This window comes from Aphelocoma coerulescens, chromosome 17, assembly GCF_041296385.1.
Source record: "Aphelocoma coerulescens isolate FSJ_1873_10779 chromosome 17, UR_Acoe_1.0, whole genome shotgun sequence".
Lineage (NCBI taxonomy): Eukaryota > Metazoa > Chordata > Aves > Passeriformes > Corvidae > Aphelocoma > Aphelocoma coerulescens.
Genome location: NC_091030.1, coordinates 10,157,345 through 10,183,322, shown reverse-complemented (window position 1 = coordinate 10,183,322; position 25,978 = coordinate 10,157,345). Strand labels below are relative to the sequence as shown.

Below are 25,978 nucleotides of genomic sequence, written 5' to 3'. Positions count from 1 at the left end.
CGTTATGAGCCGAGGTGGTGCCGGCCACGCACAGGAGGAATGTCTGGAAGTCAGCAGCGCCCGTCACAGCGGGAGCCCATCCTGCCCCCACCCACATGTCCCCACTCTGTCCTGCTCAGGGACCCCTGTCCTCTCCAGCCTGCCTTGTCCTGTGACTGAACCTGGGACCAGAGACCAGGACCAGCCATCGGGGACCCGTGCCAGAACAAGGATCAGCTCACAAAGGGCTGCTGGGGCTGAAGCTCCCCACCACAGCCCAGAAGACCCAACACAAGGTAGTCCTCTGGCCACGTGGGTTTCATTCCTCCCTTTCCGTGTTTTCTGACCGAGGGGAGCGGAGGGGTGTCCGTAGCCCAGCCCAGCACAGCGCGGAGCCACGGCAGCCCCTGCGGAAGAACAACAAAGCCCTGGAATTAGAGATGTGCTGGGAGTTTACTTTACCACAAAAAAATGTCAGAAATCCGTATTGTTTGTACAGGGATTTGCTGGGGATCGCTAGATAAAAGCCTGGCAGGGACCCAGTCGGGGGGAAAAGTCGGCCGGCTCCTTTCTGGTGGCGAGAACCCGCGGCCAAGCGAGGGGTGCAGTGCACGGCCAGCGCGGGGGTCGGGGCAGGGGCGGCCGGTGCTGCCGTGAGCCAGACCTGGGAGCAGCGTGGGGCCGGGAGAGGGGGTGCCGGGCTGCCCCGCGCCTGGCACCGGCTTCAGGTCTTCGCAGTAGGAAACCTTTCCGCATCCAGGGGCACGGTCGGTGCCAGCTCCGCAGCACGAGGCGCCCGTGGCCACCAGCCGGGGCCGAGGGGACGCTGCCCTCGCACATGGACAGGAACGGGAGGGCGCTGGGCGCGGGGGCTGCTCTCACCCGGGGCCCCCGGCAGCTCCGCGCTTGCCAAGCTCTGCAGCAGCGCCGGGGCAGCTGCTCGGCCGTGCCCACGCTCGGCTGCTCCGCGCCCCGGCACCGCCTCGGCTCCCAGCGGCTCTCGGGCTGCGGCTCACACTGGACAGTGCCAAAGCTCCTTTTCCCCAGGACCCGGCAGGGGCTGCTGTCCCGGGTCTGCGCCGGGCCCCTCCTGCCTCTGCACTGCCGTGGCACCGTGCTGGTGCTGCTGGGGGAACGTGGGGTGCCCGCCCTGGGCTGGGTGCGGGCAAATGTGCCTGTCAGGTGTGCGGTCAAGAGCAGCCACATGTGGCAGCAACCTCTGGGCACTCCTGGCCATGCAAGTCGGGTTAGTGGGCAAGGACGGCGAGGGACAGGGACAGTGAGGGATGGGGACACACAGCAAGCACCCACCCTGCCCACTCCTCCCTGCTCAGCTTCAGGACAAATGACAACACACACAGCCCGCTGTCATATCTTTTATGTTTTAATACTGTTCATGTCTAAAATGACCAAAACCAAGCCAAGCGCTTGCAGCCCCTTGCTCTGCCTCACACGGAGAATGAGAGGCCCGAGGGCTGCCCTGTCCAGTGCTGGGTGCGGGCAGGTGTGAGGGCAGGTGTGCAGGTGGGTGTGCGGGCAGGACACCCCGGGCAGGCTCCTCCACGCCTGCTGCCTGAATGGGACTTGCACGGCTCCAGTGAACGCATTTAAATAACAAAGCTCATGATCAGCAAAAGCAAAGGCATCTTAGCCACATTTCCTAAAATAGCAACTGGCACCTGTTCCTGGTGCTTGGCAGTGAGGGGCCCTGCCCGCCCACAGGGCTTGGCGCAGGCCAGGGCATGGGGCTACCCCGGCACTGGCACTGTGGCAGCTGGCAGTGATGGCACGCGCGGTCCCGGTGGGTGTGCAGCGAGTGTGGCTGGGCTGGGGGCAGTGCAGGAGGAGCTCAGTGCGCTGGTGCAGGGCAGGCGGTGCCAGCAGCGGCAGAGGGATGCGGGGCTGGGCTCCTCTCTGCGTCCCTGGGAAGGCGATGCTGGCCGAGCTGCCACAGCCCCAGGGGCCACGTTGTCATGGGGGTGTCTGCTGGGGGCTGCTCTTGCGTGCTCTCCCTGCCCTGCAGTGCAGTGGGCATGGTGCAGGTGATGGGCATAGCAGACGGGAAAGGTTTTGGGCTGAAAGCCGGGCTCTTGCCAAAGCCCTGGCTGGAGTTGGGGGACCAGGGCCAGGCTGCGTCAGGGTGCCCAGCCAGGCACAGCACAGGGTGGGTGCAGGAGTGCAGTGGGACCCGCCCGGGCACTCAGACCACAAAGTGGAGCCCGTACGTCATCTGATGGCCGTTGTCCCAAGCATAGAGCACCTTCTCCTTGGGGTTGTAGTCGACCTGCGTGGTGAAGGAGTAGTGGTTGAGGAAGGGCAGTCGGAGCTCTGCTTCCGTGTCTGTGTGTGTGTCGAAGGCATAGGAGATCTGCCCTTCCTTTTGGCTGTAGGTGTCCACAGCATAGAGGATGCCACAGATGATGAAGCAGTTCCCGTACGTGTTGCGCTTCAGCCCCGTCTTCCAGGTGGTCTCCTTGCGCACCGAGAGGTCCACAGGGTCAAGTCGGCTCAGGACGATCACCTCTTGCTGTGAGTAGTCATAGTCCACGGAGGGGTAGATGACCCAAAGCCCGCTCTCATCCACGGCAAAGTCAATGTCCGAGTGCCCCCTCCACTTCCAGGGCGTTGTGTCCTCGTACACCACATCATGGAGCTGTGCCCAGCCCGCCACGTACCGCTCCTTCAGGTCATACTTGATGATGTTCTTGGTGAAGGCACGGTTGTAGTAGAAGGCCCCTCTGTACACCACGTGCCCAGTGCCAATCCAGTTGTAGGGCAGCTTGTAGAGGTTGCTCCAGCGGCCTGTGAGTGGGTGGGAGAGGCGTTGGGACCCTCTGCAGCATTGGGGTCCCATGCACAATGGCCAGAGCACGCTGGCAGCAGTAGGGGACTTGTGTCCCCTTTGCTGCCCTTTGGATGCTCCCCAGCTCCCCTCAGCTGCCCACCACCCCAGGGCCCAGCACAGCTGGTGTCACACAGCCCTGGACACCCACCCAGGAGCAGCCAGGACCCCTTCACCCACTCGGCCGCTGACCCTCACCCTGCTTGAAGTTGTCGAGGCTCCTGAACTCCACCAGGCTGTTCCCATAGTAGTAGTTGGTGACGTAGATGCGGTCATCCTTGGCTGCTGGGTCCTTCATCCAGGCCCCCTCATTGCGCCCGTAGCTGTGGTGCTCCATGGGGGCCTCCACTGACTCGATGGTGCCTTCGCACTCCACCTCCTTTACTGGGAACCGAGGGGGAGGAAGAGGACGGCTTATCCCTGCCCCAGGCAGCTGACTGCTCCTCCTTCCCATGGCAGACTGTTGCTGGCTCAGCTTGGCCACGGGCACTGGGACCATAGGTCGGGTGCTCTGTCCCAGCCGCCCCCGCTCACCCACCTCTGTTTGGTGTTTCAGGGCCCCCGGTGCTGTCGGCCCCCTGCCCGAGGCCAGGGCCAGGGGGGCTGCGGGCCGTGCTGCGGGGGGCCGGGGCGGTGCTGGGTGCAGCCGTGGTGCTGGGCACGGTGGTCTCTGTCTGTGCAACAGCTTGGGCTGGGGTGCCCTCGGCTGAGGGGGACAGGGGGCCCTTCTCCTCCTGCTGCTCTGTCAAAACTGCCCCTCTCACAGGGCCCTCTGTGGGGGGACAAGCTGGGGGTTAGTGTGCTGACAGGGGCAGGCCCTGGCCCTCTGCCTCGGGGAGAGGTGCCCTCCCAGCCCCCCAGCCCTGCCCCGTCACCAGACTCACCGCGGCTGCCGGCCGGACCCTCGGCCGCTCCTGCCTGCCCAACCTTGTAGTACGTGATGCCTCGGACCACAGTCTGCTGGTGTGCCAGGGGTTTGGGCTTGGCCGTGGGCTGTGACCCCGCTCTGGCCTTGGTGTTCTCCTTTTTGGGCTTCTCGGGCTTCAGTGGCTTCTCCTTGGGCAGTCGGGGGCCTGCCCTGTCCCCCAGTGCCTTGCGGGTGCCGGGGTATCGTCCTGCCTCCTTCTCTCGGCCACCTGTTGTGTCCTGGGGGGCACAGCCTGGTCAGACCCCCTTCCCTCCCATGCCCTCCTCTTCCCTGCTGCCACCGTGCCAGGCAGAGGGCAGCCCAGGGGTTACCCCGATGCACCTGCCACAAGCCTGGGGGAGCTTGGCCCTGCCTGGCAGCACCCACTGTGCCTGCATGGGGCTGGGCCCCGGGGGTACCTGCGCCTTGGGGTACCTGTGCTTTGCTCTCGGGGATGGCAGCCGCATCCTTCTGCAGCAGCTGGTAGCCTAGGTTGGAGATCTCCTTCTTGATGCTGATCATGATGTCAGAGTAGTTCTCATAGCGTTTCATCTGGTCGGTGAGGTGCTGGACGCTCTCCTTCATGAAGTCATTCTCCCTGCTCAGGTTGGTCTTGATGGTCTGCAGGAGAGGAGAGGCTGCAGCCCCATTCAGGGAGCTCACAGACGGCCCTGAGCCACCCAGTGGGGAGCACTGTGGGGATGGTGCTGCTGGAGCTCGCTCACCTCCTCCAGCGTGTTCATCTGGGCCACCACCTTGCTGATGTAGGAGTGCACCTTCATCAGGTCCATGCTGTACAGAGTTCCCTCAAGCAGGTCCACCATGGACTGCAGCTGCAGAGGGGGCACAGGGACAGGGTCTGGGGTAAGGGCTGGGGCACAGGGCATGGGGCAGGGGCGCGGCTGCACAGCGTAGGGAGAGGGTCTGGCCCCCAGTCCCACCACACCACAGATACCTTGAAGAGCTCAGGGGCCTGCTTCTTCAGCTTCTCCATCTTCCACTCATTCTCACAGGGGTTGAGTGAGGAGGGGGGCGCGGTGCAGGAGCACTTGCAGTCAGCCCCCGAGCTCACCGTCTCCACGGTGTAGAAATCCTCCACGCGCGCGCTGCCGTTCCTGACGCGGCTGCAGGCGTCCTTGCTGAGCGGCCGCAGGATGCACTTGCAGCGGCAGTCGGAGCCCTCTGAGGTCATCCGGACCTGGTCCACATCACCCAGAGCCTGCGGGACACGTGATGAGCCTGGTGTCCCAGCCGGGTGTCCCACAGGGCCTCGCCAGCCCCCGCAGACCATCACAGCCAACTCCCTCACTGGTGCTTGCCCCGAGATCTCCCACTGCCCCTGGGGCTCGTGGTTGTGCCCCAAAGAGCGTGAGGCATTGTCTAGTCCAGAGCACCCTGTCGCACCACTCTGCACCCAGGCTGACAGTGACAAAGCCCAGGCAGCTGCTCATCCCTGCAGCCACCAGTGTTTTGTGGCCCAGGTACTTCAGTCTCATTTCTGCGGCTGTTTCCCAGCCTCCAGCAAGACCTCAGTGAGCAGGGATGGTGGCAAGAACACCCAGCAGTGCCTCTGTGCCCCCACACCACGGCTCCAAGCCCACACAGGGTTCGTTGTTTGTGGTGACATGCAGCCACCTCGGGGTGAGCTCGGCCCCTCAGTCTGCCGCGATGGCCCGAGGCACACGTTCAAGGACTCCCTTGTTTCCACACATGGCCCTGACTCACGCTACAGAGCCCAGGGTGCTTTTCGGCTGGTTTAGCCCAGTTCTCCCATTGTGCTCAGGAACAGGGGAAGCGAGTCCCTCTCACCCCCTGCCACCGGCTGTGCACCCGCGGGGGCCGCCTGGGCTGGCAGGAGCACGGCCAGGCTGCTCTGGGCGTCCCACGCGCGGGGATGCGCCTGCTCCGAGCACCCGGGAGGGTGGGAGAACAGGGAGAGGCAGTGCAGTGACCCCGGAGGGAGAGGGCTCTGCCCACAGGGACTCTGACTCATCCTGGGAAACAGAACGGTGGCAGAGCTGGGAAACAAGTTGAGCTCTGGCTCCCGGTCCTCCCCGGACCACAGTGGAGCACAGTGCGGCGTGGGAAAGGGCAGAGGCCCGTGGGGTCCGTGTCCTGCCTGCAGGCAGCGCCCATGGCCACACAGGGACCCTCCTCCCTGCGCCGGCGGCCGGGTGCGCTGGTGGCACCGGGGCAGTGGCTCTCCCTGAGCCGGGCACGGACCCCAGCTCCCCACAGCTCCCCACAGCTCCCCACAGCTCCCCACAGCTCCCCACAGCCCACACGGGCCAGGGGTTCCTCCCCTTTCTGAAGGGCTGCAAAACTTCTCACGTTTTGCGTTTCAAAAAAACCTCTTTCGTTCAAAGGGAAACCAGGTCCTGCTGGCTGAAGGAAAACACCAGGAAGCCAAAGGGCTGTAAATTGAGCAGAATCTAATCAAGCTCTCAGCAGGGAGCGGGGCAAGGACGCCCTCCCCAAACACCACCTCGCCAGGCTCGAACGTCCCCGGGCCCCCTGACCTCCCCCACGGCCACGCCGGCACTTGTGCAAACAGGCAGGACAATTCACAGCCCGGCCGCGAGCTGCCGGCCCCTCTGCACACACCCAGCAGCTCCCGGGCCCGGAATGGGCTGTCCTGGCCACGAGCAATGTTCGTCCATGTCCAGGCGCTGCCTGAGCTCCTGGTGCGCTCACACATCCCTGTGGGAATCCCGTGTGAGATCCTGGTGTGCCCCACTGGAGTCCCACTTAAGTTCCAAGCTGGGGTCCCCCGTTCCTGCCAGTACCCAGAGCACCAGGACTGGTGAAGGTGCCACTGCTGCAGCACAGCCCGGCACATGCTGTGACCCCACTTGCTCCCGACACCTTCTGCAGGGCAGGGCTGCAGCTGCCTGTGCTGGAAGCTCGTTCCTGAGGGAGCAGGTGACCCTGGGATGTGCATCCCCTCCCTCGGCCCTGGCACGCTGTGGTGAGCAGGCAGGTGTCCAGAGCCGCCAACTCACCGGAGCAGCCGCAGCAGCTGTGACACTGCACACAGAGCCTCTCCCACGGCACGGAGGGGCAGCCCCTTCCCAGAGACCCTCCCGGCTCCACCTCCCTCCATCCCGCGTGGGGCTGTGTCTCTCTGCATCGTGGCTGGGGCAGCCGCCCACCATCAGTGGGGCCGTAACACTAAACCTCACTCTGCTGTTTGCCAGCTTCCTTAAACAGGAGCTGCATGTTCTTTTTACACAGAAAAGCCCATAAGCAAGGAAGTATTAAAAAACAGGCTCCCACGTGGGGAGACTCTGTGAGGGTCACCCACCGTGGTACATTGGCTGGGTGCCCTCTGCCAGCCCTCTGCCAGCGACTCCAGGGGACAGCCCACACCAGGGCACAGATCCTCTCCCTAACAGCGCACAGGTGGATTGGGACATGGGTGCAGGAGGCAGCTCATGCTGCTCTGCCTTCTCCAGGTGGGAATCCATGAGCACCCCAAGAAACCTGCGTGAGGGGCTGATGCAGCCCTGCAGGGGCTCTGGTGGTTCTTTCCCTGGATCCCCCCCTCTCGCTGCAGACCCCAGCCCAGGGTGCTAGCACGTGGCTGCTGCCTCTCCCCCTGAGTGGGTCCCAGCTCCACAGGAGCTGCACACCCAAGGCTGGTGTGGGAGAGTGTCCCTGCACTTTGCTGAGGGTTTCCTCACTCGAAGTTTTATGAGCTGGGTAATTTTCCCGGTTTCCGGAACCTCTTGCAAGAGCATCCATGTGAGCACAGAGTTTGTGACATTATTTGGAGAAAGCAGGACCTTTGACAATGACCCTTGGCCAGCTTTTAAGCTGTTCTGTGGCTGCTGCCAGAGGACTCGTCTCAGAGGAAAACACGCTGTGTTGATAAGCTGCTGCACTGCACTCCTCTGGCACAGCTGCTGGAAGGCATGTCCCTGTCACGGGAGGGAAACCATGTCACCCTCCTCTTCCTCCTCCTCCCAGGCTTGGCACAAGGTGTCAAACACGTCCTGCAGCTGAGGCAGAACGGTGCTGGCAGGGCTGGGCCGTGGCTGACGGCGGCCAGGCCCCAGGCGCTGGCGCTGCTTGGGTATCCCGTGTTGGTCATGGGGACACAGCCATGCCAAGCGCTTGTGTGGCACACACATGCCCACCGAGGGGATCTCATCCAACGGCAAGAACGGAGAAAACACCTCTGAGCACAGCAGGCAGCACCTGTGGGGAGGGAGGGATGGAGGAGGCGACGGTACTGCGTGGATCTCTGAGTCCTGCCAGCATCACCCCTGGCACCCCGCCGGGAAGCCCAGCAACAGGGCATTCCAGGCTTTGGATATCTGTTCCAAGCTAAGTGTTGCCGACAACAGCTGTGCTAGCGTCGTTTTCCACCAAACGTCTTGGGAAATCCTTTCTTTATAACATTTGGTGATCCTGCAGTAGCTGCTCCCACCTCCATTCCTCTGGGCTGGGTCCCGGTGTCCCTGCTCCGGCCCCGCTACGGCCACTGACCCCGTGGGAGACGTCTTCCAGCTGGAACCGAGGGCTCCTGGATCCACGGGGGAGGCTGGCTCCCCCCGCTCCCGGTCCCGCTCCTGCTCCTCATCCCCTCGGGGGAAGGCTTGTCTGGGCTGTTCTCTCTGGCACGGAGTCGCTCATTGCAGCGCCCATCACCGCAGCGCCGGGGCTTGGGCACCTTCCAACCAACCGCTCGAACGCGCCCACCGCCCGGGTCATTCGCTGCGCCGAGCCCCCGCCGCGATGGGAGCACCGGCACCCGAACCCCCGCCCTTCCCGGGACCCCCGCCCGCTGCCCCGTGTAGGGCCGCGGCCCCGCCGCTCCGCCCGGGCACAGAGAGCAGCGACCGCCGGGGACACCGGGCCGGCCCCGCAGGGACGGGGCTACCGCCGCCCGCTCCCGAGCAGCGCCGTGATCGCTCCCGGCCGCGATCGAGATCCCGGTCCCGACCCCGGTGGGTGCCGGTGCCGGTCCGGCCCGTCCTTACCGTGGCGGTGCCGCGCACCGCGGCCAGCGCCGGGAGCAGGAGCGCGGGGAGCAGCAGCGTCCGCATGGCGAGAGCGGCGGTGACCGCCCGCACCGAGCGCCCGCTCCGCCCGGCCCGTCCCGTCCCGGCGGCGGGGAGGAGCCGCCCGTCCCGTCCGTCCCGTCCCGCCCCGCCCCGTCCCGGCGGCGGCACCGGCCCCAGCAGCGGCGCCGCGGCGCGGGGGGCGGCGCGTTCCCCCCGGGTGGAGCTGGCCGTGCCCGCCTCGGAGCGCCCGCTGTACCGGCGCTGCCCGGTGCCCCGTGCCGGGGCTGCTCTCCGGGCTGGCCGATCCTCTCCCCTGAGGGGGCGGGTGTCCCCGGGCGATCCCGGCCGGACCCTCGCCGGGGCTGTGCGGTTTCCCCCCTCTCGCGGTGCCCCGTGCCCTGTGCCCGGTTTCCCCCCTCTCCCTGTGCCCGCTGCCCGGTTCCCCTCTCCCCGTGCGCGGTGCCGCGGCAGCGCTCGGGGCTCGGCCGGCGGGTGCCCCCTGGCGCTCCGCCGCTCCCGGTGCACCGGCCCGGGGGAGCCGGGGGGGGTCGGGGCGCGGAGCCCGCGGGGCGGGGCGGGGGGCTCGGGGCGGGCCGGGGGCGCGGCCGTCGGGGCCGGGCCGCGGCTCCCCGCGGGCGGCGCTCGGACTACGGCTCCCGTGGTGCCCCGGGGGGGCGGGGCGCGGCCGGCCCGGCCGAGCGCGGCGCGGCCCTGGCTGTCAGCAGCGCCCGAGCGGCCATGGGGCAGCGCGGCCGCCGGGGCCGCTGAGACCGCCGAGCCCCGGCCCGGCCCGGCGCGGCCCCGGCGCCGCCATGGAGCTGGAGCCGCCCGCGGAGCTCCCGGAGCCCCGCGCCGCCAGCAAGGGGCCGCCCCGCAGCGGTGAGTGGAACGCGAGGGGTCCGGGCGGGCCGGGGGCGCGGGCCGGGGACGCGCCGGGGCGCGGGGCCGGCGGTACCGGGGGCTCCGCCTGCCCGATGCGGCCCCGCAACTTTCCGCGGCCGCGGGGCACAACAAAGGGCCGCTGCCCGCCCTGCCCCGCTGCCCCCCGGGCCGGGGCGCCGGGTCCCGCTCGGGGCTCGGCGGGGCGCGCGGGGGTCGCCGCCCGCAGTGGGTCCCCTCGGACAGTGCGGCGTTTCCTGCGAGTTTAACTTGTTCCACAAAAATCACGTTTTCCGCATCCAAGCGCGCTGTGCCGAGGCCCCGCGGGGTGTGTGGGGCGCCGCGGGGCCGCTGCCGCGTCCGTCCGAGCGCTCCGGGCGAGTGTCCCGGGGCGGCCCCGCGGGGTCCCGGTACCGCCCGCCGTGTCCCGGCCGTGCCCCGCGGCTGCTGCCGGTGCCCCGCGGGTGTCTTGGCTCAGCCCCTGTGAGCCGGTCCCTGCCCGGGGTTTATGGGCACCATTTGGGACTCTTTTACACTTCCCGTATGCAGATGCCGCATCTGCACTTGAATGTCCCTGCCAATTTTTATGGTTTACAATTGCATTTTACCATCTTAAGGTACTCGGGTTCTCTACAAAGGGTTTGCTCAGACAAAAGAGGCTTTTTATCAGGCAGCGTCCTCGGTTTTCGAGATACAGGCGGTACCAAAAGATAGGCAGTGTGGGAACTGCAGAAATAGGCATTTCTGTAACCGCCCTGATGTGTAATGTTGAGTTGTCCCTGGAAGCGCTTTATTCCTTCTCACTTAATTAGATGTCCAATTGGATGAAGAGACTTAATACTCTTAGATACTTTAATAACACTCTTAATACTTTAATATATCCTTAATGCTGTATGAACTTTCTGATTTAGTTTGTGAAGTGTCTGTTGCTTTAGTGTCGCTAAGAGTACAACAATATTAATGCTTTGTCTGCATTTGCTATTTTTCCCACAGATGTGGGATTTTGGGGGAAATCTCTTTTGATTAATCAGATTAGCTTAAAGAGTTTCTTGCGTATCTTGTGACAGACGTACCTGTGGCTGTGGTTAGTCTTTTGAATGGGTGATGTAACAACCTTTTACTACTTTGCCTTCAAAAATGTGAAATACTGGTGCGGTATTGAGACATTGCTTGACCTTCGGTCTTTCTAAAGCCTCTGGGGGAGGAGCACGAACGATTGGGTTGTTAATTCATGGTTTTATAAAATAGCTGCAAATGATAATGGGAAATGAAGGCTCTTAATGTTTCCTTTTCTTAAGCAAGATTCATAGTACTTTTGATACCTTGAGGAACAGCATCTTCACTCTTAGTGAAAACAGTGAAAATTGTACAAGGACAGAGGTATAATAGTCAGATTGTATTCTTGGTGTTAAAATGTTAATGTTAAAATCATTAATGAACTTAAGCTCTGCACGTGGCTTCTGTGTTAACCCAGAGTAAAGTGCTGCAAGTTTATTGGCGTCTTCAGTGAGAGAAGCTTCAGGATAACTTTGAAATGCAGCGACGTGGTTTTATTTCAGCAGTTACGGGCAATTGCAGCCTCATTATTTGAGGGGGCACTTGACGTTCTTGGAATATAAGATGATGGTTTTCCCTTGCCAATTTGAGTACTTCCTCTTCCATGTAAGAAACGTATTTTATCATTGAGCAAATCAATGGCAACGAGTAAAACCAGGGGTTTTTTTTCAAAGCAATTTCATTAAGGCATTCATTTTTCCTACAGTAGTAGCAATTACTTCTCAACAGGATCCCATTTAAGATCAGTTTTGATATAGCTTCAGTTGGCATCTTTTTCCTCTGTGAGTGAGACATGATGGCTTTTACATAGTTTTAATTATTTTATGTTTTAGCTAAAATAGGGACACAGCAGATTATCTAGAATTTAAGGTAACTTTGGACACTTTGTTGTGTAGTGTTGTCTTGGAAGACAGATTTATCAGGAAACTACTCGAATTTTGTGTTCCCGTAAAACTGTCAGAGTTTCAGATGGGCAGATTACTGATCTGGATAAACTTCATACCAGAGAAAAGAGGAAAGTTGTCAGAGCACAAAGAATGTAAGGTTTTCAAAGAAAAATCCCTTTGCCTGCATCCCTTCCCTTTTCCACAGCATTCCCAAACTTTACTGGCGAACACTGACATTTTTAGTGGTTCTTTATGCTTGGTTGCTTTGCATCTGATGAGATAAGCCTTTGCTTAACAAAGACTATTTCATTGATATAGTTGGGTCTTAGTTTACTTGCTATAAACACATTTCTTTGAAGATTTAGGAAGAAAAACAAATGGAGTTGTTGAATGGCAACGCTGCTGAAGTCAAATGTTTCTGAACAAACAAGAAGCCTACAGTGTTATTTCACTGAGTGTTGGCTTGTTGAATGTGGATGTCTCTTGGTTTTGTAAATAATAGTAGAAAATAATACATAGAATTCTGAACTCCGTTCTGTGATGGGAAATAAAAGCCTTGTGATTTAGGAACAACTTAACTCCTTTGTTTGATTTGATGGTAAAGATGGAAAAATACCTCTTGGTATAAAGTTGGAATTTGGTATTGATGGCTTCTGTAGATCATTAATCAGGAAAATGGGTTTATGCATGCCTTTTTGTGCTGAGCCCAGGACTAGTGCTGTATGTTGAGCGGATGCAGTGTGTGATGTGACACTGCAACAACAGCATTTTTTCCCCGCTTTGCTAAAAAACGGTATGAAGAGACTCTATTATAGAAAATGAGGGAACTTTCCCATCTGGGAGACTAATTCTTGATTGTTGGTAGGTAATAGCTATCTTTGTGCCCTGCCTCTGGCAAGTCCTTTGTGGTATTTCTTTTTCTGGTGGGGAAAATATGCCAGTGGTTTATTGAATTACTGTTCAACTCCTACGTGGTAGAGCTTTGAACAGATGCATTTACACCAGCATTCTGTGAGAATGGGAGCACAGTTTATCCTGTTGATAAACTGCCTATTTAAATAAAGCCTTCAGCAGTGTAATCTGCTAATTCTAATTAAGTCATTTACATAGGGAATTGGCCCAGGGTTTCATCAGATGGCTGCTGGGGAGCTGAAATGCATTCTTTCCCTCCAGCTGTATTAAACCAGCCTTTTGATCCTGTCCTTTTTTTAGCCTTTAAGCCAAAGTGGTTATCACTGTGCACAGTTAATTGAGAAAGGGAAGTTGGGGGACAAGGGGACCCTTCGAGCTTTAGCTTTGGTCTTAATTATTACAGTTCTAATTACATAATTAGAAGACTTCCAGATTTTATGTGTTGATAGAAATGGTTCTGTACAGGTTTTGTTAGAAAGAGGAAATACTCCACGGAGAGGCTGGCTTCAGTGAAGTTCTTTATTGGTAAATGATTGCCAATAACTTATCTTGAAAGCAGTATATGCCTGGAGTATCTGAGTTCTCCCCCAGCACTTTGATAAGGAGGCTTCATTTACCCAGGGTGGACCCCGCGTCCTTCAGAGAGCACAAGTTACATGTCTAGCTTCCATTGCCTAATCATCCCAGCTGTAGGCTTGTAGATGTGGTGAAATTTAAACTTAGAGAAGTGTCTGGTCAGTGTGAAAGATTAATTTTTTTTAAGCCTTTTTTCCTTTGTGAACACATGAAAAAAAACCCCAGTAAAAATCTATCACAGCTCTAATGCCAGGCTGACTGCAAACTGCTGTGATGTCCTTGTCTGGAAATACCTCCCAGCTGAAACTTGAGGGGAAACCTTCAGTAGTTTTTATGGGAACATAATCTGGAACTGTGATGTCCTTCAGACTAAATCCCAAAATTCTCTTGTTGGATAAAGCCTCCCCAGCTCTTCCTGCAGGAAATGTGGGTTGCATTGGTGGTACAGTGTCTGAAGGTGTTCATTGTGGTGGGCTCCTTGCACTGCTTACAAACCTGCTGATGCTGTACCCCTGAGCTGTAAATGTGCATGGGGCTCCTGTCAACATTAGGGTTTATTCTGCTTAGTTGGTGCTGAGAAGCCCAGGGTTTACCTGCGGGAATTGCTGCGGAGCCCTCAGATCCTGAAGCCAAGTGATTAAATGATGGCTGTCGTGGTTGTAGTAAAAGTTTGTAAAAGAACTTTGAGTATCTGAAAGTTCTGCCAAACACCAGCTCGTCCTCCAAAAATCTCTTCATTCAGTCTCACAGCTGTAGCTTTATGTTGTTTGGCAATACTTACAAGGAATTATTCCTAAGTATGTTGTTTCAGATGTCTTGTGAGTGCTTTTGCCAGGAGACTCTCCATCCTCTGCCTGTTTTATCAGCAATGCTAAGGAAATGCCCTTTCTGTGGGTCACAAGCAGGGGTTGTTCTTACCTGCAAATTTACCTTACTCGTGGTGTTGTACAAAATTGAAGGGAGCTGAGGAAAGATGCCAGTGTTGGATACCAGTTTGCTGCTGTACCAAGCTCAGGGTGTGGCTGCTCGGTGCCTCCTGCTTTGCTGCTGCTTTGTGAAGCTTTTCTTTGCCCAGTTCTGTTTTCCTGCTTACCTGGTGCTGCCAACTGGGTCCATCACCTTAACACTTGAGCTGACCTTTAGTATTTCACTTGGATTTACATAAGGCCTCTGCTCAGTGAACTGTCCCTATCACAGGATGATATCCATAAAAATGACACTTCCTAGTCTTGAAAAAAAATCCCCAGGCCCGTTGGAGACATGTGAAAAGGACACCCAGCAGGAAGAGAGGCCCATGGCCTGAAATATTCATCAATCATTTTCCTGGCACCAGGAAACCAATCAACTCTTCTAAGGGAGAGAGTGTAATCAATCACACAATGTGGGAAATGGGGATCGCCAGCCCTGCCAGAAATGTTCCTTCGTGTGGACAGAAGGAAAGGGCTGTGTTGGTCCTTACTCACCAGTGGTAACTTACACCCTCGGTGCAAGGGACTCGGCTTTTGTAAGAGGCAAGCTCCAGCCTGCACTCAAGGTTTTGTTTCCAGTAATGCTGTTGTTTTGTTCTTAGATTTGGTTTTTTTTATTTACCTCTTTTCTATAGCTGGTAGGTGAAGGGTTTGTTTCCTGTTCCCAAACCTCCATGTTCTGAAGTGGCAGGTCCAGCAGCAGCATGTTTTTATCTAGAGGATAAGAATTTTTAAATTTTGCCCTTTGTTCATGAAACAATGTAAGTTTGAAACAGCTTCTATTGCAAGAAGCAATAGACGCTGTTTCAAACTTACTGGGGAAGAAATACACCTCTGGGTGCTTGGCCTCTTTTTCTATCTTTGAGTTATGCTAAAAAAGTATATATAGATTGCCCAATAGTAAGTGAACTGTAGTTGTCAACATCTGTAAGATATTTTATTGCAGGATAGGGATTACTTGAATTCAAGTAAGAGTTCAAATAATAATTTGAAATTCAAATAAGAAATACTAGAAAATGTTCTAGTAAGATGCTATACATTGGAACAAGAGACTTGTTTATAATTTTTTTTCTAGGAAAACCTCTGCAATAGTTGCTACATAAGAAATGCCATATCTATGGCAAAATAAACAGCAGTGCCGCAGCCTTTCTCATCTCCTTTAGTCCAGCAGGCAGCAGATTACAATGGGATGATTTTTCCTGAGGAGAGTGAGATGTTTCAGACGTGGCTGTGCTCCGTGGCTGGGTGGGGGTGCAGGGGGACCAGCCTTACCCACCACTGCCCAAGCAGAACACGGCCATCTGTGGAGCACCAGTGCTGAGCAGCTTTAAAAGAAAGAATACAAATAGATTTCCTTTAGCAATGTATGTAACAATTATTTTTAAATTGTAAAACTTGTAATCATATGTCTTCCAACAGAGATTTTTTTAAAAGGTAAAATTGTACAGTGTCTTTCCTTGGAAATTGGCAAAACATGAACTCCTGTATTATTTAAGTTAGATTAAAAGTCAATTAAAATTCAGATTGTTCTTCAGAGCAGCAGTGTATACTAAATTCAATCCAGAATTAATTTCTCATTGAAAAGATTAGGAGCCTTCTCTTTAAAAATATAGATATTTTTCTGCATTTAAGGTAATTTTCTAGTACAAGTGGAGACAAATATCCACAAATATCCAAATATCAGGAAGGATGTTTCTATTCTGAAGAGCATTTTTCTATCTGTCAGACAGTTTTTGATGTGCTTTTTAAGATGCTTAGATGTGTTACCACAATTAAAAGCTACTAAGAGATGTGGCATCCTGCAAAATGAGATTATAGCAATAGGCAGATGTGGCTGGAATGAGCCCCAAAGAGAAAGGGAAGTGTTTCTGGAATTGCAAGCAGCAGGAGCTAATACGGTTTGCAAACATGGAAGACAGTAGGCAGAGAGGTAGGTGGGGAGAAAGAATCAAATTTCCCTTGATTCCTGCCCGTTTGTAATCCCTATCCCTGGGAGGCCAAATGCTTAATGTGAGCCTTTCACTCCAACAAAACCCGGGATGCTGGCATTGGTGGGGTGAGAGGGAAGTGCTCGGTGGGGCTCTGGATCACTGAATTTTATGAGCAAGATGCTCAAATCAATAATGGAAGGAAAACCTGAAGTCTCAAGGACTGGTCAGTTATTGCAGCCATCAGCACGAGCCACAGCCACTTCTAGGTGGCCTGTGGGAAGGGGAGACCTCACAAAAATGAGAGAGCCACACCCAGCACTGTTCCCACACTGACACTTGGAATGTTCATTTGTCCTCGTGTGACGGGTGGTGAGAGACACAGCTCTGCTGTTTGATTCACACAGCACAGAGAATATCGGGTTCTAACACGTGTCCTCCGTGTGCTGAGACCCGTGGGTTTGAATCCTGAGCACCAGCAGTAACTCTGGTGTGACAGTGGCATCACCCAGTTCGTGCCACAGCCGAGGCTTCTTCCCTCTAATGCTGATTTAATGTTAATTATACATTCAGTGGTTGATTTGGATGATTCAGTGTTTCTGTGTCCCTGTGTCAACCATGAGGAACTTGTTCCGGTGTGTGGTGCTTACACCTGTTTTTCACATTGAAGGCTTCTGTCACGATATTGCCTCAGATTCACCCCCAGTGAGGACAGTCCGTGTCCTCATCCCGGGCTGGTGCGGTCAGCCAGGTCCTGGCAGGCATGGGCAGTGAGCAGCTCAAGCCCATTGCAGTTAGCAGCTGTAATATTATCTCCTCTAATTAAAATTGGAATATAAATACCGTGAAATTAATTAACCTTGAGATTAGGGAAAAAAGCTGTTTTCAGATTGGTCTCATGTCCTGCTTCTGCAGGATCCGGTGTGTCAGGGCCATTGCTGCACTATCTGCTGCATTAAATGGGCAGGTTACCTGCATCTTGGTGAAGAGGTCCAGTTACAGGGGCGTTTCTAACATGGTGCACTGCTTGGGGTCTAGAACAACTTGCCTCTGGGAACACTGGCTAATTTGCAACATGATTTCTGGCATATTCTGTATATCATAACGTTATTATTTATCAGGAGATAGGTATTAATCTGTGTTGATGTTAACTCTTCAAAAAATAGCATCTCTTGTATAATATCAGTCAATTCTGGTTTTTTTCTGGTCAGTTCTGGTAGGTAATTCTAGTGGACTCTAAATGAATTTTGCTATAGTGGTATGCCTTGTGTTGGTCAACACTTTATCAGTGATCAAAAAGTCAATAAAGAATTTCCCCAGATTTACAGACTGATTATGCAATTGATCTTTCAATATTGGAGTAGGCTGGGCTGCCTGGTAGGCAATATCCTAATAAACCAAAATGTCCTCCAGGTAGAGAAGATGCAAAATCTCATGCCCTGGGACAAAGACAGTGTGCTTGTGGGCTGGGGTGCTGAGAGGCACTGGATGTGAAACAGAGAGAGATGATTGCCTTTCTTTTAGGACAGGTTTTTTACTTCATCGTCATAATTTTTCTAAAAAGCTTTGGTGCTTGACTGTGTTTTCCCATTTGGTAGCCTAAAAGTCTAAAATAAGATGCCAGATGTGTATGAGTCCCCTATAGAGGAATGAGCTGGCTGAGAGCTGCCTTGATGAGCCTTGCTGTTACCACGAGCTGGCTCTGAGGGCACTTCCACCCCATTTTTCAGGAGCAGAGCCTGGTGAACCTCTTAGGGAAGCAGCAGCTTTCCAGAAGTGCACTGTGCTCTGTCCCAGAAATCACAGAGGGCTTCTGGAAACCCAGCTCATAAGGTATGTGGTAGTGCTGATACTGCAGCAACATGCATCTCCCTTCTGCTTTGATTTTTGTGCCTCAGGAGGCACGTCAGGAATCTTGTGACTTTTGATAGCATCAATAAATCAGATACCATGCTGACAGAATTTTACTGGAATGTAAACAGGCATTTAAAATAACAATGTTTGTAGAGAGTATATTGAGGAATACAGTGCAGGTACATGGAACATTCAACTCTGTGTAGGTTTCCTTTCAGTTTTGTTGGTAAGCAGGAACTGCGATTGTTTTCCACGTAAATGAAAATAAGTAAAAATATTTATCACGAGATGGCCTTATTTCCCACTCCTCTCTGCAAACAGCGTGTGTTTTCAGTGCTGAGGTGAGACAAGCTCTACCCAATGTAGGGGAAAGGGGAGGAATGTCTCTGTATAGTAAAATATAGCTGATAAGGGATAATGAATCACCTTTAACTCAGCTCTGCTGAGTAGTAGCTGCTATGGGCAACTGCAGGCTGGTCAGCCTTGTCTCAGTCCCTCAGTGGGAAGGGTATGGAGCAAATCCTCCCAAAAGGCATTTGCAGGCACTTGAAGGACAGGAAGGTAATTGGGAACATTCACTGTGGGTTTTCCAAGGGGAGAGATCATGCCTGACCAACCTCATTCCTTCTGTGATGAAATGACTGGATCCATGGATGAGGAGAGGGTAATTTTGTCATTAACCTTAGCCTTAGGCAAGGCTTCTGATGCATCCTTGTAGGCAGTTTGGGTGAAAACCTGGGCTGTTTTGTTCAAAGGGTGGCAGTCGAGTTCAAGCACTCACTATGCTGTGATTGTCCTTGGGAGTCAGTGTTGGGGCCAATACTATTGAGCAATTTCATCAATCATCTGGATGGTGGGATGGACAAACTCCTCAGACTTGCAGATGACACCAGGTTGATAACTGGGAGGGCACAGCTGCTGTTCGGAAGGACCTTGATAACCTGAAGGAAAAGGTTGATTGAAACTTCAAAGTTAAACAGACACAAGCATCAAGTCCTGCACCTGGACTGGAATAACCCCATGGAAGGGTGCAGGCTGGGGAGCAGCTCAGCAGAGAGGACCTGGGGTCCTGGAGAACCTCACAAGTGAGTCAGGCTGTGCTTGTGACAGCTTATGGCCACGAGGTTGACAGAAGCACTTGGTGCCTACTGTGGGACGTGGCAGAGTCACCTCTGGAACATTCTGCGCCTGCTGAGCCTGTCCCACGCACAGCTTCTGTTTGCAGTCCCACAGGCAGCACTGGGGCTGTGCCACACGGACCCGTGTGTGATCGATTGATCCTCAGCAGGAGAGCAGCTGCTCGGAAGGAGGGAACATGATGGGACTCACTAAGTCAGCACATTCTGCTCATTCCCACCTTGGGAATCCCTGCAGTGCCCAGGGTACCATGTGTTACCTGCTGAGCTCTTCCCATACGTGAGATGACAACATTGGGAAGTGGGTACCACAACTCATCTTTAAAGTCCAGTGCTGTGTCACAGGTTCAGGCTAAGTTCATTTCTAGGAGTAGCCCATATACCCCTTCAATTAGCATAAACAGAGACAAGGGCAGGCAAAGGTCAAGAGAAGTTCAAAATAGCATAACCTCTTTTTGCTGGTGTTCCAAAATGTTCCTGATCCTGCAAAGCTCTCCAAGCTGGCCTTGCCAGTGTGTTTACCAGACTGTTGTAAAAGTCAAAGAACAAGGCCTGGCTTGATACAAGGGAAGTTAGAAATCGAGGGGCTGAGAATAGGTAGCATTGTTGTTTAAAACAGGAGAAATAATTGATTTATGTTATGGTGGCCAGTTAGGCTGTAAAGTGAAAAACTCTTAAAGAAACCCTGTGGCTTCGAGGGAGTTTTTTGCTCTGATTCCTGCTCAGCAAACAGGGGTACCCCAATAAAGGTCATCAGCTCCATGAGCTGAATTATTAATTCCTTTCATGCCAATCAGGGCTTGTAAACAGTATATAATACAGGAAAACAATTGGCACTGTTCACTGAGTGGGCAGAGGAGAGGTCAGGAGGTAAATACTTGTATTGGCAGCAGCTGCTCGTCGTAGCTGAGCAAACTTCTGTCCTTCTCATCTTTTAGAGCAAACCACTTTCCAAAATCTTAGTCTGGTTGTTAGTCCATCTCTCTTCTCCCTTAGATGAATTGTTTTTAGGAATTTAATGGATTACATATAATTATGAAGATAAAAAGGGCTCGAGGGAAGGGTGGAGATTATGGATAAGAGAGCAAACCAGCATTGGCATGTTTCATAAAGAGCTGTTTGAATTTTTTTTTATATTGAGAGAAATTTTAAAATCCATCTATTCAAGGCCAGGTGTAGAATAAGCAATTGTGCTTTTATGTACTTAAAAAAAAAATCAAAGTGTGATGTTGAGACTAATATGTTATAAATACCATCTGCCAGTAGTAGCACAAGAACAGAAATCCTGATGTGTTGGTGCTCTTGGATGCCACAGCTGTGCCCTGTTCCTGCACGGCCGTGGGATCGCCGGGTTCCCGGCAGCACTGGGCAGGACACTGAGGGAATTCTAACCTCAAATGTGAGCAGCTGGGTGGTGGTGCCCATGGTGTCCACATTGGTGAACATACCATAAATGGTCATTAAAACACATAATTTCAAGTGTGAACTGAAATTTCCAAGTATGGCTGGGAAATAGTTGCACTTCATTGTTTGCAGCCAGTAACAGGGCATTACGGTGAACAATCTAAAATTTCGGGACTTGGAGAATTTGTGCTGCCTCTCTCCAAACACTTCCCACTCAGAAACCTTTCTTCAGAAGGCACATGCATGATTTAGTTGCTCTTTGAATGATACTTGATAAACTATTCCAGATGTTGGCAGGTGTAGCTTACTGCCCTAAGTGGCCGTTCCTCTCACAGCAGCTTCTCAAGTGCCTGCCCTGTGCCATCTGGCCGCGTGCCGGGCAGTGACCTCTGTGTGCCAGAGCAGCAGGTAACCCTGGAGTGACCATCTGCTGAGCTGGTCCCTCAGCCTTCCTGAAAGCCGAGTTGTGCTCAGTGCTGAATCTGCACCACTCTCAAAAGAGTCAGAGTAACTTTAACCTGCACTTATTTTTTGGCTTTATTTGGCTGTATGTGAAAGCATACATAGCTTTCAATAGGCAAAAGTACAAAGCTCTTTCCAGGAACCTGAAATGGCTGTTCTGCATATGAAGAATCTTTTTTTTTCCTTACAAAACATGTATAGTAAATGGCCTGCCAGTTCCTAAATTAGGGAGACTGTAGTATTACAGTGGGAAATAGGAGGATGCAAAATAATTTTTCTTCTCTGAGCACATCAGACAGAGATCTGTGCAGTGTAAGCCAGAGCCTGTTGCGAAGTCTGCAGTGGGCATGTCCCATGCAGCTTTCTGAACACCGGTGCAAGAACCAAGCAAGATGATAAATTAACGTGTAGATGTTCTAGGCAGTAAATGTCTTGATAATTCAGTGGGGAATAGGACAGGAACGAGCCAGGGCATTGCTGAATAAATCTGTAATTGTGTTTGTTGCTGTTCTCAGCGATTGCTGGTGTTTAACACAATGAACTACAGCTGCTTTGAGTAGCCACACCGAGGAGGCTCGGAGTGGTAGGAAGGTATGGCAGGAGGATTTAGTCAGTGTGGTGCAGTGTCTGCTCTCATGTTCTGTAAAAATGGTCTGCTGAAGTGTTTACATTTGTTTGTGGTTTGCCTAATTAGAGCAGAACTTTGCACTTTCAGTGTAAACACTGGTCCTCAGGGAACTGCCTGCTGCCGGAGAAATGGGAATTGCAAGAATGTGAAAGGCAGGATTCGGGCTGGCAGCAAAGCCTGGCTGTGGGCTGGAGTTGTGCTTCTGGGGCTGCGTTCCGTGGTTAGGAATGTAAACTTGTAGTGTGCATTTATTGGGTCTTAGAGCTAAACAAGAGTTATAGAATATATAATTATGTGGGACCTACCAGCATTAAAATGATGGAGATGGAGACGCAGCTGCTCGATTTGGGTGTTGGTGGTGATGTGCTGAGAGGGGCTGTGGTCTTTTGAGAGAGATTAAGCCCAAAGAATGCATCTTTGCTTTACCTCATGTTGGGTTAAAACTGACCCTGTTACTGCAAGATGGTTTTCTCCTGGTTTGGGTCCTGGAAAGGTGGATTCTTTCCAAAACACAGAGGGCAATCTGGCATTTGTTTTTGATCACATTCTGACTTTGAGGGTTTTCATTGGCAAACACAGGCAGGAAGTTCTGCTTCTTTTTTCAGCTGTTAGAAAATAAAGCTTTGGAGTGTCCTGTGCTTAAAGATACTTGTTTCTGATGCTGCTCCAGAACAAATGCCAGCAGCTTGCCAGTCTTTGGAAGAGGATCTCTCTTCCGATCAGTAATCTTTTGAAGGTTCACTGGACACAGATGGGAGATCATCATGTCCTTTCATTCCACAATAATGCTCTGCATACAGTTTAAAGCTGATGTAATTTAGACTTTCTTTGTGCTGGAAGTTGCTCTGAATTGATATTCTCAGACCATCACAAGTTAGAAATTACTAATACGACTGCTCAGAAAAGTAGATCTACAGATAATGTGTACAAGAGAAATACCTTGAAAGGGGGAAAGAAGATGCTGTTAAAATTACCTGCTTCTCAAAGCAGCTTCCTCAAGTGATTGAAGACACCTGTATTCAATTTCAGTGTAAATGAAAGTTTTCAAAATAAAACCTTCTCAGTAACATGCACATCACATCTTTCTCATTTTCACTTTCCCATTAGCTACAGATGTGGAGCAGATGAGTTCCTCTTCTCCTGTCCTCCCTATGAACTCCATGGGCAGTAAGTACCCCTTTTCTTGCCATGTGTGACGAGGTAGAATTTCTCATTCTGAGATAATCCAGAGATGGGAATTGATACTCCATGGTAGAGACTTGGAGAAGTTTTAGAGCTGATGCTTATTCACAGAAGTGGGGATTCCCATAGCGGAGAGCTGATGAGGCATTTCTCACAAAAGTAGCACAGACCAGGTCTGTACATCACTATTTACACCAGCAGAATGCAGGTTGTGTAGCATGTGTTGCCACCAGAGATATCTCAGTGAAGGAGATGCCTGCATGAGTGATAGAAACTCCTGAGGTGATGTAAATTATGTTGACACAGGAGTATTTTTCTGTAGTGTTTCAGTATTACACTTGGGAATCTATAGCCTGGAATTTCTCATGAAACTGAGAGCAGTTGGTGAAATCCTCCTCAATTTCAGGGTAATTCTAGGCCTGTAATTTTTTGAGACTTTGAAAATCTGAGCTGCTGGACACTTAAAAAAAGTTGGAATTCAGAATCCCTTCTTAACGCTCCATCTAGCGGCATTTGCTGTGCGGAGGGACCAGTCAATGGGAATCCACTAGATGGCAACAGGCCCTTGTCAGACTGGTGGCACTGGGAAACTGAGTCCTTAACAGGGCTGAGAACCCCTCATTCAGAGCAACTTTTCATCTCATTGTTTGGGAACTCTGTGGATTTTTCAAATGTGGCAGACTTTTAACTGACAGCTCATTTCAAAAGTAATGCTCAGATGTTCACAACTGCTTAAAAGCTTCCCAGAGCCAGGACACTGTCCTTTCCACATGCCTTTGTGCTGGTGGACTTGCACTTACTTTTACTGGAGAACTGTGGTTCCTCTGTGATGGGAATGAAAATATGGTTCCTTCCTTTATAATGAGAACAGCCCTGTGGAATGCATGCATGGTAGGCTCCAAGTTGTAAACATGTGTGCAGTTATTTGTCTGTTGATTAATAAAACACATCTTTGTTGGTATCTAGCTAGGTTTTCATGCAGTTTATCACTTTTACATGGAAATAGATAATTTGCAAATGCATATGTAGAATAATTTTTCATCTTGAGACATGTATAGTTTATGATGATATATTGGCTATTATTCTGTTGAACCTTTGTGGCCTGACATAGCTCAGATTCACTCTTGTGCACTGAAAGGTATTAAAACAAAACTAAATTTTCCATAGTATTCTCCCAGCAGAATGTGTCTGCAAAAAAAGGGCAGGGCTGTCCAACATGAGCTGAGTGACTCTCTTTCTCCTTAAATAACTGTATCTTATTGCTAGTGTGAGTTTGTCTAGCTACAGCTTTCATGTCTGTTATCTTTTGCTAAACTGAAAAATGCTTGTCAAACGTCTGTTCCCTATGAAGATATTTATATAAACTTTTGATAAACTAAATAAACCGAGCTCCTCCAGTTCTTTTGATGTCCTCCTGTGTCTCGATCACCGGGTCAGTGCTGGTGGCCACTCCGGCCGGTCGCGATGATGACCCAGCCCTCGCTGGCCTCTGGTGTGGATGGATGAGCCCTGGCAATTCCTGCTGGGCAGGCCCCAGACTTCTCCAGCCCCAGCTGTTCCATGGCTGTGGTGGCAGCACTGAATGTGTTGGTGCTCAGTGTCACCCTGATGTGCCCCAGGGCAGGCAGATCTGCGGGGTGGTGGCTCTGGTAGGCAGCAAACAGTTGCTGACACAAACATCTAAAGCTTCCCAAGCATGGATTTAAAAACATTCTGAACATGCCTGCTAACCTGTCTTCCCTTAGTTCCTTTGCTGTCTTTCCTTACCAAACATGATTAAAGCAAAAAACCAAAAAAAAACCCCAAAGCAAAACCCAAACCAAACCAAAAAAAAATCTGGAGGATTTTTTTACAGCCAAGTAGGAACCCAAATTTTAAGCTTATTTGTACATCCAGAGCATTTGAGAGGTGTGGAGTGTCTGTGCAAGCCTTTGGCTTGTCATGCATTGGCAAACTGGGGTAATGGCTCCTTTATTTAATTTTCCCTGTTTGTCTGAAATGCCTTATTCAGAGAAACTGCAGTGAATTATTTTCACATGTCCTTGCAGTAAAGACAAACACCTCTGTCAGGACTTCTGTATTTTCTACTTTCATACAGGTATACATGAGGAAAACCAGTTGGCTGAAATGTCTGTTTAAAATAACACAGAAGTGCTTTCTTGTACATCCTGTAAGATGTCTCTGGAAAAAATCCAAATTGTGCACTCTCACTTCTGAATGAGTCTGCCAAGCATGCTGAAAAATTTGAGATTTCAAAGGCAGAATGTCAAACTGCATCAAAAACGAGTCATTTGTCTTGTTTTCATAATGGTAAAACAATTTTGCAGACGTGCTTTTGGGCTGTTGGCTGTTACAGTGCTGTGGTAAATTCCTGTACCAAACCACCACACTTACCCAGGGTGTCAGTGGAAGTGCTCACTGGGGGTGACTGAACAGGGCCCTTTGCTGTCAGACCCAGGGAGAGGGGAGACTTTTCCTAAAACTCCACTTTTGCAAAGTTCAGTCTGTTTAATGTGTAGCTGTTGAACTTGGTGGAGCTGTTCCTGTGTAAAATTGAACAAGTTTAAGTCTTTTAACAGAACAAGCAGATTTATTTTGAATATTCACCAAATTGGAGTTTACAAGTCCTTGGTGAGTTGTTCTGACTTGAGCTGTACAGTGAGCTGAGGGACATGGTTCCTGTGGGATAGCAGCACAGCGTGCCTGAACAGGCTGCTTCAGGATAATCCCGTGAGCAACTGGAGGAGCAAACAAGGCGTAAGAGAAGTGCTTGGACCTTTTACTGCACAGGGAATTGACTGACACCACTGCTGAGCAGAGTGGGATCCACCATTGCTGCTCTGAGTGGTGTGGGGGGCACCTCAGGGACCTCCTTCCTTTACTGCATTGCACTGTCCAGAGACAGGGGCATTTCTGGGAACAGGTAGGTCATGCCAGTCATGTGAAAACACTTGGAGGGCAGCTCGAGAGGCTGCCCTTCTGTCTCACAGCAGTGTCAGTTGTGTCTGTCGTGCACAGATGTGTGTGCTCCTCCCTGCACAGCTGCAGAGCAGGAAGGTCCCTGCCTGCCCCAGGCAGTCAGCTCCAGCTCCTCGCCTTTCCATTGCAACTGAAGCTGGCCCTGCCCACCACAGCCCTGAAGAATGTTCTCTGCAGCAGTACCTTAAATCACTATTTTCTGTTTGCTTCCTTCCATTCTCATCCCTGTCAATCCAAAGCCCCACAGCTTCAGTTCCTTTTGTAGGATCGGTGCTGTTCCATAGCTTGGCTCGGTCAGGAGGAAGTTTAATTTCCTATAACCTGGTAAAGCTGTAGGTTTATGCTTTACTGACAGATTTGCCAATTGGGTGTCACTTTTATTAGAACTGA

At 52.3% G+C, this 25,978-nt stretch overlaps 2 protein-coding genes across 3 annotated transcripts in view; one reads left to right on the top strand and one right to left on the bottom strand.

The window, feature by feature from the left end:
* Positions 1-1,084: 1,084 nt before the first annotated feature.
* Positions 1,085-8,838, bottom strand: OLFML2A (olfactomedin like 2A). The gene is made up of 8 exons (XM_069031890.1): positions 8,714-8,838; positions 4,684-4,947; positions 4,454-4,561; positions 4,164-4,349; positions 3,706-3,967; positions 3,360-3,593; positions 3,020-3,205; positions 1,085-2,781 (listed from the first exon to the last, which is right to left on the bottom strand). The coding sequence occupies exons 1-8, from the start codon at positions 8,777-8,779 to the stop codon at positions 2,180-2,182; spliced, it is 1,908 nt and encodes a 635-aa protein (XP_068887991.1). The 5' UTR covers positions 8,780-8,838; the 3' UTR covers positions 1,085-2,179.
* Positions 8,839-9,544: 706 nt separating this feature from the next.
* Positions 9,545-25,978, top strand: part of NR6A1 (nuclear receptor subfamily 6 group A member 1) — a 76,993-nt gene continuing 60,559 nt past the window's right edge. For both annotated transcript variants that reach the window (XM_069031731.1, XM_069031730.1), the window contains exons 1-2: positions 9,545-9,616; positions 22,535-22,594. In XM_069031731.1, the coding sequence (XP_068887832.1) occupies positions 9,550-9,616; positions 22,535-22,594 (127 nt within the window). In that variant the 5' untranslated portion in view covers positions 9,545-9,549. The remainder of the gene's footprint in view (positions 9,617-22,534; positions 22,595-25,978) is intronic.